The sequence below is a fragment of the Plectropomus leopardus genome, chromosome 4 (genome assembly GCF_008729295.1).
Source record: "Plectropomus leopardus isolate mb chromosome 4, YSFRI_Pleo_2.0, whole genome shotgun sequence".
Lineage (NCBI taxonomy): Eukaryota > Metazoa > Chordata > Actinopteri > Perciformes > Serranidae > Plectropomus > Plectropomus leopardus.
In genome coordinates, this window is record NC_056466.1 from 21,105,207 (window position 1) to 21,119,855 (window position 14,649).

Genomic DNA, 14,649 nt, shown 5'->3' on the forward strand with positions numbered 1-14,649 from the left:
CGGACAGGCGAAAACCATTCATTGATGAAAAAAGCCTGCTGTACAGGGACAACCCGTTCTCATTCCGAACTCGTCAAATAGCGCCGCTTTGTCAGTGCTTTCTGCGTATGAGTGTGACGCCAAAAGCCACCCTCCGCATCCCCATGCAATGTGTCAGAAGATAGTGCCGTCTGAAAGAACCGGTGGTGTTGTTATCATACCCCGGAGGACAGCCGGATGGCAGTGGCTGAGTCCACATGCAACGTGCACAGGCGCCGCCACTTAACAACGTGGCCGGATGAAACTGGTTGCGTGCACCTGAAATGCTGAAGGACAGCATCAGCTAATAACACTGCCAATGAAAACATAATATAAGGAGCGTGAGTGTGCTCATAGGGGACATGTCTCCATTTCCTGCCATTGTAGAAGAATGAAGCCAAAATATCCCAGATATGGCCGCTGCCATCTTGCCCAGGTGACGTCTTTTAGAGCCTTTGCAGTAGCGATCTCCATGGTAACAATGTCCCACCCATGCATCCAAGAAAATGTACACAGTATGATAATCGTCAACGTTTGTATCACGGTATACCTTGAAACCGGTATTTAGCTGCAACCCAAACTGTGCCAAAAGTTAGTAAACTTAAAAAATTCCTCCTTTTATTTCTTCAATCGTTCATTTCTCTCTCGTCCCTCATTAGGTCCCTCTTTTACTCCCTGTACAGTGCTGGACTCATAACCACAGCAGCAGCTTGCCTGCAGTCAGCAGCATATGTTGTTTTCCGCTATTAGGCAATGCTATATTCATCCATGAGAGAAAAGGGTAGGGGCGAAATAAAATGCTGGAAGAAAGTGTTTGTATATTTCATTTCCTCCCACCGAGGCCCTTCAATGTAGTTCTGTGCAAAACAACGAGGCAGAGCTTTAAATTTGAAGCTATACAGTGGAAATGAAACATGCAGGAGTGGTGCATGACTGAAAAGCACATTCCTTACAATGATTTAAGCACAGCGGCGATTAAAACATACTCCTGACTTACAGTCATTTCATCAGTTGAAGTTATTATTGGGAGAGCTGTTTTAAATTCTTTTGTCTTTCCAGTGCAGAGCTGTGTGTGTGTGTGTGTGTGTGTGTGTGTGTGTGTGTGTGTGTGTGTCTCACCTAATGAGTTCAGAACAATTTGAGAGTTTTGTAGCAACAGTCACACACAGTGGATCACCAATGGCATGTTTCTGCATCCCTCCCCTCTAAGCCCAGCCCAGCTGCTTTCTGCCAGATGAGTTTTGTCCAGAAGGCAGATAAAAGAGGAAGATAAAGAGGAAAGAGGAAGAGGAGGGAGGAATCGAGGAGGAGGGGGGTTGCTGGGGCTCGGAGCTACAGCTCTGTATTGGCCGTTTGAATGAGAGGGGCTGGTCTTTTTCCATCTCTCTCACCACCTCCTCCTCTGAGGAGCAGAGAGTGAGCAGCACACACACACACACACACACACACACACACACATAGATACTTACAGCCAGAGGCTGGAGGAACCATGTTAGGACATGGGACGGACCAGGACTCGAGATACACACACACACATACCTTCCAGCACAATGAGGAACCAGCAGGATGAAGACAGTGGCAAAGAGTGAAGACATCAGAGCGGGACAGGCTGAGGGGTGGAGGATGAAGACAGGCAGACAGACAGATGTGTGACTGAGCTGCTGTTTCCACACCTGTCAGAGAAGTTTGAAGGAGTGCTGCTCTCATGGCGGGACCAACCCCACAGGAGCCCTTGAAGGTGACGTTTACAGCCCTTAACTACACATCCGTTTCATATGTGATATCATTCTCACTTTGTCTGTTGGTGGGATTTCAGTGCATGTTTGCCTGAGGCTTTTCTTGCTGGCGTTCTTTAAATTATGCATTCATGCAGTCATTTGAATGAAGCCTTAACTTTGTCAATTATGCAGTAAAAACACAGATTTGTAAAATAAACACAGTTCGGGCTGTGACCAATAATTTCAATATCAGTCAATTTAGCAATTATTTGTCTAATAATTGGTTGATCAGTCTGTCACTGCAGTGCCCACGGGGCCATCTTCAAACTGCTATATAGATATTTCATTTAAATGATTTAAACAGAGAAAAGAAGAACATAGACAAATGTGGGATTTGCTAATCAGCTAATATTTGGCATATAGCTTGATAAATGTCAGTTCTACTGATTATCAAAATTGTCTGCAATTTATTTTAAGTTAATGATTTATTCCAAGGGCGTAGGTTTTGTGTACATTTTTGGAGGAGCATATATGAAATAGGGGGGTTTAGGGATCCACCACCCCTTATCTGCATTCTGGTGAATTTTTATGAAAAAATCTGACTTTGTCTTTAATTTTGTCCAAGTTGAAGTTCTCTGCTACTTTCATGTTTATTATTAGAGGATGCAAATGAACATGTTCTAAATGTTGAGGGGGATGTGTCCCCTGCATTCCCCCCCCTGAAATCTACACCTATGAAATGTCTGAAAATACTGGAAAAAAATGTCATTACAATTTCTTATTCAAATTGCTTGTTTGCTTGAAACCCAGACATTCAAATTACCACGATATAAGACAGAAAAAAGAAAATCTTCACATAAGATAAGCTGGAACCAGCTTATATTTGGCAATTTGTCTGATAAATGACTTAAATGCTTGTATTTATTATCAAATTTGATGCCAATTAGTGTTTGATTAACAATTTGGTCTATAAAGTCTAATGTAACAAAATTACAATTCAAGATATCCAATTAACCACAATATAAAACACAGAAAAGAAGAAAATGCATTGAGCTAACAAGCTAGTATTCTAGTATTGGGCATATTTGTATGATAAATTATACATGTTTTCTTTGTTTTTTGACAGTTGGTTTTCTTTCAACCTTATGATCTTATTAAAAGCATTATTTTCTGATCACTGCTCTGCACTCTGTTGTTGCATATTAAGCACATATTTTGACGTTTTAATTTTGTCTGTTGTTTTACTGCATCAGCTGTATGTTTTAATATCTTGTATCACCTTGCATCGTGTCGCTAACTTATGGCGAGGTCGCCATTGTAAACACAAATTAGTTCTGAACTGACTTAAGAACTGGTTAATCTGGTTAATGATCTAGGTTATTGATCTGGTTAATAACAGTGAAATAAATCATTTATTTATCATGTCAGCTATGAACTCAGTTATGTTATTCACACTGCTCTGAAATCAGCTGTGGAAACCTGCTGTGTGTGTATCCAGTGTGTTATTGTGTGCTTGACGTGAAGGAAATATTAGATCCCTTTGCACCAGCTGTAAGTCCACTGACCTGTCTCACTCTGTCAGACTCGTTCTGTATCATGAGGCTTTATTTCCTAGCAGCCATGTACAGATCCACAAGTCAAGCATGGTCCTTGACTCTGATAAATGTGTTGAAGAGCTCAGTGGTCTCGGCGGACAGCAGAAAGAGTGTGCAGTGTATCCGGCTGGCACCAGTCTTTCAGCCTCATTGCCTGAGACAGACAGCGGAGGAAGAGTGGGAAATGAAGTTGACAAACACCCTCCAACCCCCATCTTCTCTCCGACTTGGTGCTGAATGTTGTTTTTCTTTTGTTTAATCATCAGATTTTCTAGAAAACTTGGACCTGGGAGACATCATTTTGAGAAAGACTACTGCTTACACTCCCAAACTAATCAGCAAGATACAATTCATTTGATTGATCGAACACAACAAAAGAGAATATATAATGTGATGTGATGACAGCCCACAAAACCAACACAGCCAAACAAGGCCGGGAATGAGATGGTGAAAATCTGTAGGTGTAAGCAAAAGAGAAGTGCCTAACTGCACTTTTAAAACAGTGGAAATCAAGACACCCCAGGCTGGATCAGGGCAATAAGGCTGCTGGTTCATAACCACTGACCCCACTGACTGTCAATCCGCCCTTATTATATAGCATACACTGCAAACACATACATGCACACTAATATAGCCTCTAATATTGCTTGTCATAAAGACAACATTGAGAATACCCATGCTGGCACTGAGGTCATAAAATCTCTTTCAGCTTGGGGACTCGCTTCAACAACAAAGCAGGCAGTCGGCTATACAGAAAAGCATAAAGCAGAGCTTCCAATATTCCTTACAGTTGAGCTTTAGTGTGTATCAATTTGCCTTCAGCTGGAGAGCGTTACACTTCGCTTGTTCTCTGTCCTGTGGCATAAAGTGGGATTTGTGAGGGCTGCCTCGGAGCTTAGCAGCCTGGTTGTCAAATCAAAAGTTTCAAGTCAGAGGACATACAGTTGTTGCTGTATCGACCAGGAATCCAAACCTCTAATCAATGATATTGAATGAGGACATTAGCATTTAATGGACGATATTCCCTTTGGTGCACCACCCAAAACGGATTGTTGTGTCAATGTCTTCACTGCAAGTTGTTAACCTGGTCCATGACAACAAAGCTGAACTCAGCAGAGCTGCAAACTATGTATCCTCCACAAAAACATTATGAATTAAATCAGACTTTTGTGTGTCTAATTCATCTTCCAGACCCAGCAGAAGTGCATTGCCATCTTTGCCCTACTCTGCTGCTTTGCTGTGCTGGTGGCTCTGATTTTCTCATCGGTGGACCTATGGGGAGACGATGAAGACGGTATCACAGAGGAAAACTGTAGCAGAGACTGCCGGTAAGATGTTCTGCAAGTGTGACATGATTCATTAATATTGTTTCCCCAAGTCTTCAGGCAGTAACTCGTCATTATCTACTATATAATCCTCAAATCAGCGATATTTCAGAAGAACTCAGAGGACCCCCTTGAAAATGAGATGGTTCATCTCAAGGGGTTTATCCTAATGAATAAATGTGTACAACGCTGGTTCCTTTGCAACTACTCAGGAATGTGTGTACCTTACTGTGCCTATATGCTACCTTAAGAGTATAGTGTCATATTTGTTCACAGAGAGAGAAGAACGATTTAAAAAAAAACAGTGCAACAGAAGCAAAGTTATCACACTATCATTTCTATTCCACGTTCTTCTTCTTCACTGTCAAAACCAGGTGCCTACAATATCCAGAATGCAACACAACTGTCAGAGTTTGGTTGGTGATTCCTTGGACGAAACAATGTATTGACTGATTTAAATACGTCTCTTTCACAACGCAAGTCAGTGGGAAAAAGTCTTTTTAGGCCACATGGTATCACATTACGGACCTGGAAGTTTTAGCTACAGTTGGCCTAATACATCCATGGTCAGCATGGCTTCAGAGTCCGGATCACTTCCTGGGGGCTTGACAGATTTGGATGCGTTATGCTCGTGGCGGCTATTGTAACCTCTAGCTATACGATGAGCTGACTCTCAGATCTCTGGTTACTCTTTCTAACTCCACACCTCCAGATTTCTTTCATTTTAAACTGGTAGCTTTCAGCCTGACAATGACTTAAGTGACATCACTTAAGATAATTTACCAGATTTTGAGCAGCTTCCTCTGTAGACACAAAGTGCTTTATATTACTTTTTGCACGTGCCGTAGTACTAAAGACGTTTGAACAGGCTTTAATGTGTAAAATAGTTCCACTTTAAGGTTCGAGAAAAATCAAGCTTTTGTTTGCAGCATCGTGCTCGTGGAGAATATTCCAGACGACCTCAGTCTCCCCCTGGATGGCAGACCCCACCTCCCTCTCTCTGGTGGCTTTCACACATTGTTGGACCAGGCAAAGCACTCGGTTGAGGTGGTGTCCCCTGCCTGGGCCTTAAACCCCTGGGACCAGGAAACAATGCCAAGCACTGCCAAGCAGGTACAAAGTCAAACAGTCTGAATATATCCTGGTGCATTCCTGCAGTGCCTGAACCAACTGCATTTCTCAGGTGTTATGTGAGAGAAAATGCAATTATTTTTGCAGTAGATCTGTGTGTAGTCTTTTGATGAGGTTAGTCCTGCTGAGATGTAAGTAACGCCCTTTTAAGAGACATCCAGAAATGTTGTTCAGATCCCAGTTATAGGCTACATAGCATCACTCTCTTCCTCAGGGTCGGCTGTTGTTCCAGAGACTGCTCAGCCTGAAATCTCGCGGGGTTAAACTGAAGATTGCCAGCAGTCTGACTAACTCGGCCGAACTGAAGACCTTGGCAGCACACAGTGAGTTTCTGTCATGTTTTCACTTAATAAAAGCTATTTGGTATGCCACTGTAGCCTTTTCAGAATGAAGATTTATCGCTCCTAACAATTCACCTGACAACATTCATGATGCTCAAACCATTTTTTAAAAGAAGATCCCCATTTACTGTATGACAATAGTACTTTTTTTTTTTTTTTTTTTAGTTGACAGGCTCATTTACACTGTGCAGCCCCCCCGCCAGCAGCTCCACAGCATGGGTCATACAACCTTCATGTCTGCCAAACTTCACAATGAAGGTCAAAAATTCATGAATGTGCAAATGTACCTGGCTGGTTTCCTTTCAAAGCCTCTCAGACCGCCTGCCTGCTTTGCCCACGTCTGTCATACAGTCCAAGCCCACCGGCACATTTCCTCAATTCTCTCATTTTTCACACAGCCACTACTTTACATCTGTCTCCTTGTCTCATGTTGTCTAGATGCAGAGGTTCATTTTGTAAACATGACAGTTCTGACCAGAGGAAGACTACATTCCTCATTCTGGATAGTGGATCGGAAGCACATTTACATGGGGAGCGCTGACATGGATTGGAGGTCACTCTCCAAGGTAACAACAAACATCGACAACATGAGCATGCAGAGTAACAAATCCGACCAGAGGATAAATGAGGCTCTGCAGTCAGGTGTGCTCAGGTCTGCAGTTCTTTTGCAGTAGATACAAGTCTCACAGAAATAAAAGCTGGATAAGTCTAATTAAATGATAACATTTGCACCCCAGAGGGGCATAAAACATAACAGTCTGGATTAGTTCCACTCTAAACTTTTACCTTTTTATGCAATTACTTCAGCAACTCTAATAGGCATCAGGGATGATTTAAAATTGCTGTCTGAGGCTTGCCACAAAGACAAGTAGCATTTCGCTTTGCATTTAGTATGTAATTCACCACAGAGGAGGAACAGGCAGCATTAGCATACTACTACTTGAAGTGATTACCTGGCACTTTTCATGCTTCAGCGCCGGCTGGAGGTAGAACTACTGTTCAGCGTAATTAACTAAGGAGCCAGAGGGAAGAAGGGGCACATATATGAATATGTGTGTGTGGTGTGAACACACACAAATGATAAAGGGGCCGCTAAGAAAAGAGACAAAAAGGGAGCAAGTCAGAAATTCACCATGCATGTTAGTTTTATAGACCAAAACGTCTGTGCGCTTCCTTCTGGGTCACTCACCAAAATAGAATACAACAAATTCAATTAATGACCAGGCAAGAATATAATTAGAAAAACTATTGTTTGCTTTTCATTTTGCCGTTTTCAGCCATGCTTTGCTCAAGACTGAAATATCTCAACGATTGAATGGACGGCTATTAAAAGGGGACTATGCCTCCGTTAAAAATTCATACATTTTATTCATAGAATTTAAGACAGTCAAAAAATATTAATAAACATTAACCTTTTTTTCTCCAGTCTATAAGGTATAGTGCTAAAACTCATGTTTGTGATTTCATATGGTATTAAATCTTGAGTTATTACATAGACAGTGAATGGTAAAAGATGTTATACTAGATGACACTGAGAGCAAACAGGGGAACGGTCTAAGAATATGGATGCATTTTCAGTTTCAGACCTGATAACCACTATACTTGTGGTTTTGAGTGAAATGTCTCACCAACTGTGATGACTGTCAATAAATTTAGTACACATGTTAATATCCCCCTCAATATGAATTGTAATAACTCTGATCCCTTACATTTTGATCTAGCACCATCATATCGTCAAAATTTAAGTTTGTGAAAAACTTTGGTTTATGACCAAATACATGCAAAACTAATGACATTCCCCTCAGCTGTTGGGTTGCTTAATATAGATGGCCAGATGGAGCTACTGACAATTTGACTGCTGACAAAAAACAAAAGCCATGACTAAATGTCAGGAATTCCTTTATGCTGACAAAGTGTACACACTAGTTGAAAACTATGTCAGTATGAGAGCTGGGAAATCCCAAACTAAAAGGCTACTTTTTTTGTTTCTTATTTTACAGATAATGAACCAATTATCTGATGTGCATAGACTAATACCAGGACAGTTAATATTTAAGCATGTTAGGTGATTCATTTGTCCTCAAATAGGCAGGTTTTCCTTTTCCTTTAAAATACAAATATACAGCTTTAGTTTGAAGGAGTGCATTGATTACAAGGAACAAAACATGTACTGGGAACAAGCCTCTAGTTTAGGGGAGATTCATGGGTGCCCACTGAACAAATTTTTTAATTTGGATATCTTGAGAAGATAATTCAAAGGACTCCTTTGAAAATGGCCACGCCAGTTGTTCCCTTGCCAAAATTTAGCCTGAATTTTGAGTGTTATTTAGCCCCCTTCCTGATAGGTTATGCTAACACAATACCAGTGGATGCCTTAAACTGTCTAGATTCACTACCTATGTGTTAGTTTAAAAAATGAGTGCGCCACAGTCTTTTAAATGGGGGTCAACAATTGTATTGTGGGGGCTGTGGCCCACTGCTAATACCACTGCTAATACCCCCAATTAGAATATGTTATATTATATATAATGTCATATAGGAAATAACATGTTTTACAGACATCAGCAAGTTAGCCCTCTCATTGTGAGCATGTCAACGTGCTTATGTTTGCATTAAGCACCACTGTGTCCCAGCCTCACTGAGAGTTTAGCAGTAGAGTCTAGAGAAAAAACCCTGATCCTATTATAATCTTATAACTGAATCAGTTACAATTAGATTATCAAATCCTCTCACACAGTATTACTACTCTCCAAAATCAGTGTCAATGTTGCCTTTATTCCCACTCTACTTCCTCTCTCACATTGTTTACGCATGTCTATGCAGTAAACACAGCAACACTCAGTCTGCAACTCTTCCTGCTGCATCATCTCCCTCTGTGTGCTCCTTTCTGACACCCCACAGAGGAAAGAACTGGGGGTGCTGCTGTACAACTGCAGCTGTCTGGCTCTGGACCTCCACCGAATCTTTTCCTTTTACTGGCAGCTCCACGAGAGGGACTACATCCCCTCCATCTGGTCGAAGAGAGTTACAGCCCTCTACGGAAGGCACGACGCCCTTGAGCTACAGCTCAACGCCACCAAGGCCACAGCTTATGTGTCTGTGAGGAACCACTTTATGTCGCAGTATTTACTGCATGTTACACATAAACTGACGCTGCACAAAGTGCACAAACACCAGGTTGTGTCAGTAATAAGTTATTAGGCTGGTTTATATTCCTCTTAAGGCACCAATTTCCCAAGTCTGGACTAGATGGTGAATGTCTTTATGAAAGTTTCATTACCAGCTAATAACAGTCACACGCAGGGGGTGATTAATCATGTTAATATCACGCTGAGGAGCATCTTGAGTCTGAATATCTCAGTATCTCAACCTAATTTGACAGTAATGAATCTTGTTATCCTCTAAGCGACAAGATGCTTATCTGTTGCATTTAGGACATTCATCATCCTATAGGAACTAATGAAGCCATGCTGTCACGAGCTGCCGGCAACTCCAGCCTGCTCTTCTTCTTCATGATGATACTTTGTTGGGGAAATGTGCCTTGTTTTTCTTGCTCTTTACCATGTTAAAATGTTACACTGAATCTGATACTTGCTTTTTAGATTCTAAACTCTTAATAATGTTGTCCTTTTCAATGTAACATTTTTTACTAGGATGTAAATTACAAGATCTTAATAATGTTTTTGACCCCCAGTTCTTTGATTTTCATAATCTTTATTAGTTTGGGCACAGACTTGTCTGAGTGATGTATCCTCTCTGCAGACCTCTCCTGAACTCTTCTGCGCTAAAGATCGCACCAGAGATGTAGATGCCATCTATCAAGTCATCCAGAGCGCAAAAACGTTTATCTTTATATCTGTGACGGACTACCTCCCTCTGTTGAGCAGGAGTTTCAGAGGAACCTCGGTCACAAGGTACATCAGTACTCTGTTATAGGGGAGACAAGGATTAGTTGATACACAGCTATTTTCTGGCTACTATGTTTAAATATATGAAAGTTGGTAACTTTTATTGTGAGCATAACATTTCAGTTTTATAGTACTGAAAGTTAAAAAGTAGTCTTTGGACTAAATGTATTGTAAAACTGTGTAAGACAGAATAATTGATGTGTTATTTATAGTTAATAGACAAAGGGATCAGCAACATTTTAACAAGATCTGAAACTCTGTGATGAGTGATGGTAGCTGGATTACATGATTACATCACAAACTTGGTTGGCACACTGATTTAGGGTTGGTAGGTGCCAACCAATTGTAACAGTAACAGTTAACTTTATTTACTAACTATAACTTTATTTTGGTAAACGGCAAAAGTATTCAACATTCCTACTGATGAATTGCTTTAAAAAATGTATGGGTTTTAAAAAATGGGCATATATTGTATTAAATGATCATGTTTTCTGGTCCTTGTTTGTTTGACACTGTGCCAGCGAACCCCAGAACATTTAAACCAACACTGTGACGGGGCTGGTTGGCACAAATGCACAAAATGACTTTAATCGCATATCACTTAATTCTATTAAACAGTTGTGTGCATTAACAAATATTTATTTATGGATGAGACTGTAACATTTCATTTGCAGATAGTTAGAATTTTCCAACATGTCAGTGAAGTACAGCCAAGAGTGAAAAGTGTACCAACCAACCCTGGTCTCCCCTATCTGTGTTACCTTTAGATTGTAAAACAAAATTAACAATTACAATTACAATCAACATCAACAGATACTGGTCGCCTATTGATGAGATGATCAGAGAGGCTGTGGTGCTGAGAGGACTCAGAGTTCGCCTGCTGATAAGCTTCTGGAAGAAGACTCACCCCCTCACCTTTAATTTTGTCTCCTCCCTCAAGTCCCTCTGCATGCAGCTGCACAACTGCTCATTAGAGGTGGTGCGTGAATTTACAAAATTTCTTGAAATCTGTCTATGAGAGCTGCACTTTAGTATTTGCAGTCAACAGATATGGACATTCTTATGATTCATTATGTAGATATTAAAACTAGAATGGGTGTTGGTATCTTTACATACTGATTTGGTTCAATAATTTTTCTTTTACAGAGGTTTTTTTGTCACAAGCAGCAAGAGGATGATGTTCAACATGGGCTCAACCACAATAAGTACATGGTGACCGACAACGCTCTCTACATTGGTAGGTAATGCACCCTATATGTTTTACATTTTAACCTAGTCAGATCCCCCATACATTCCAATGGACATAAGTCTTCTAGGATGTCTAGATCTATGATTATTGTCATTTGACTGCATCCAAATGCACAGACGTATTTGATGGCATGTCTGTAATCCAGTCACAGTGTTCTGTATCCTCTACAGTGTGCTGCAATAGAGCCATGCCCACTTTTTTAACATTATAACCAACCGTGAGGAAAGGAGAAGCACAAGGCATTTTTCAGTCCATTAAAATGTTTGCTCACTCACACACAGAGACACACAAGCAGCAAACTTTCTATAAATCTGCACCAAGAAGAAAACTATGCACTGTATCTCAGAGTCATCATTCCTTGATATAATACCTGTTGCAGACATGATATCTAAAGTTTGCTGTTTGTCCACAGGTAACCACGACTGGGTCGGAAGTGACTTTGCCATTAATGCAGGAGTTGGGTTGGTGGTCAATATGCAAAATAGTCTTAAAGAAGGAGGAGAGACGATTCTGGAACACGTCAAGGCTGCTTTTGAGAGAGACTGGAGGTCACGTTACGCTAAGAGCCTGCAAGGACACAAGGATCAACAGGGCAAATACAGAAACCTGCAACAAGCGAAAATCCACATGGAGTCTAAGGAGGAAAATGAGTGGAAAAACCCTTTATCTTTATAAGCACAGAATATCTTTCTATACTCTACAGCCTCTGAATACATCTAGATCTTACAACACAATATGAGAATGTGGCTTATAATATTAGACTTAAATGTTATTACCGTCAACAAAGACAAGTCATAATTTCACTCACTACAGCTGCAGGTTACCCAATAGTATCTAACTACTTAATCAAATGTCGACTGTTATACTGTAGCATGTTGTGCTGCATGAATATTCAAAGCAATATTCAATCCGAATTATTTACTAGGACAAGCAATATGCTGATTATAAGATCAATATGCTCTATGTGAAACTTATTTAAATCCATAAAGATGTCAAACTCACAAAACAAATCACATTTAGTATTTAATGATGATGCTCTATTTTTGCTTATTGTTTTAACGTGTATTTTATAAACTTTTTAATACTTTTTGCATAGTATTTAGGACTTTAATGCTGCATTGCCCTCAGTAGTAATGAATTCAGTTTTTCGAATGCACAAGCTCATGCAGTAGGAGGACAGATGTGACGACAACTGTTTATCATCTCATTGAAAATTGTCATCAAACCTTATAAAAATGTACCTTTTTCCCTAAGGTGTTTGTTGTTGTGTTTATTTCACCATCACCTCCAGGAGCAGAGAGTGGCCGACATTTATACACAAATTAATTCCAACAAAACAACGTTGGATGCTTCTCAACCCATAATAAGATTTCATGTCTGTGTTTCCTGCTTCACAGGGTTTAATTAGGGCTGACAAATGTAGTGCTGTCCAACCACAGTTCACATTTTCCTTTTATCAGAGCCACTAACAAGCTGTAAGTTAGCAACCAGCTTTCATCTTTTGGGGTCATGCAAATACAGAATGAAAGAAAAGTTTAGAATTGAAACACAGAGAGGCCTCTTGAACCACACAATCGGTTCCTGTTCCTGCATTTAAATTAAGTCTTCCACAGTTTTAATGTAAATTAGAATAAAATAGATGCATGTATGCAGGCAGGCATATCTAATGAGGTTAGTGTGTGTTTTTTTTTAAAAAAAAAAACCTTCTGAAATTGCACCTACAACAAATCTAAGATATTAGTAATATTAGAGTCACCTGCTGGTAAAACAGAGATACTCCAGCGAGTCCAAGAAGTTACTGTGTGACACTAGAAATAGTCTAATAACATGGATTTAGTTTGATTTGAAGTTTGTGTAATACCTTACCTACACTCTGTAATGACTCAGGCAGACTGCATGAACCATTTTTGTCCACTGGTGGGCAGGCAAACTCCAAAACAAGATGACAAAACACCCAAGGTGGTTTTAAGCGAACCAGGGCCTTCACACCGCCCACACTAAACTATCATCAGTCAAAGTGCTGTATTTTAATTAATGCATTTAATGGAATGCTTGGATTTAATCATTTCTCAGTTAACAGCACAAACTTCTAGTTCCTCTGTTAATACAAATGGACTATATTCATCTGTTGACTGAGGGCAAACATTTGTCATCTGGCGCTTACATTTTATCAAGACTGAAAATTGAAAAAATCACAGTAATTTAAAATGTTGCATAGAGATTTTTAAGTCAACCTAACTCTTTTAACACAGTTAAAATAAATAAGGAGAGTATATTTAAAACATTTTTTTTAATATTTCCCTATAACTCAATATGTATGTATATGTATATTATGTACATCTTTTTTTATGACGCTGTTGAACTGTGTTGCATTACACTGACAGCTTTCATTATTTTGGCCGCCTCATTGACGATGATTAGGAGTAGGCTATATAACAGAGACACCTCTCTGTACAATGCAATACAGTTTACAAGTAAATTTTACTTGATATTATTATCATTAGATGTGTTGGACACACTAATCAGATCTTTTACCTGTGTAAAATAAGTAAAACTACAGTGTAAAAGTATTAAAACCACAGTACAAATTAAGTACCTAAAGTAAAAGTGCTCATTTTGTAGTATAGTCCATTTCAAAATTATATACATTATACTGCTGAATTATAAATACTGATACAATTCTATGTTCATCACTTTATTGTTGCAGCTGGTAAAGGTGAAGTTAAATCGCTCTACATGTTACTGCCGGGTTTAGCTTCTAAGAATATATGATAACCTATTTGCAAATTTAGATAATTTATTTAAAAAAACATGAATAAATTAAGAAAACAAGTACTGAAATTACTTCAAAATAAATGTAGTGAAGTAAAAAGTGCAATGTTAACCTCTGAAATGTAGTACAATGGAAATACTCAAGTAAACTACCTCAAAATAGTACTTGAGTACAGTAGGCTAGCTGAGTAAATTTTACATTCAACCAGTGATTATTACAAGGTTTTTACAGTAGGTGAATTTGTAACATACAGTACATCTTGAGAGCTCTACAGCTTTGCTTCCAGTCTTTAACACAAGGAGGCGCCATAATATCATCCCAATCTGCTACCTTTATCAACTGAAGTTTGGCCTGATGAGTTTGGAGGTTTACTTACTTAAGGTACCTTATTGGTAAAATTAAATAAGGGTATTACATAAAGGTAAACTTTGTTCATGTTTGTAGTGTTAGGTGTTGCAAGAAAGGGACTGTTGTTTATTTAAGGGAGGAGGGGGGTTGCTGGGGTGTGACTTTTTATTATTATTATTATTATTATTATTATTATTATTATTATTACTCTCCTGGTCCCCCCAGTAGTTTCCTTGAGCCTCC

General features: G+C 39.5%; 1 protein-coding gene across 1 annotated transcript; it reads left to right on the top strand.

Annotated features, from left to right (window-relative positions):
- The first annotated feature begins 1,444 nt into the window (after positions 1-1,444).
- Positions 1,445-12,505, top strand: pld5 (phospholipase D family, member 5). Its single transcript, XM_042484631.1, has 10 exons — positions 1,445-1,756; positions 4,523-4,659; positions 5,586-5,769; positions 6,002-6,110; positions 6,567-6,694; positions 9,030-9,227; positions 9,891-10,042; positions 10,850-11,015; positions 11,183-11,273; positions 11,698-12,505. Exons 1-10 carry the CDS (start codon positions 1,724-1,726, stop codon positions 11,958-11,960), a joined length of 1,461 nt encoding a protein of 486 aa, XP_042340565.1. The 5' UTR covers positions 1,445-1,723; the 3' UTR covers positions 11,961-12,505.
- The last annotated feature ends 2,144 nt before the right edge of the window (positions 12,506-14,649 follow it).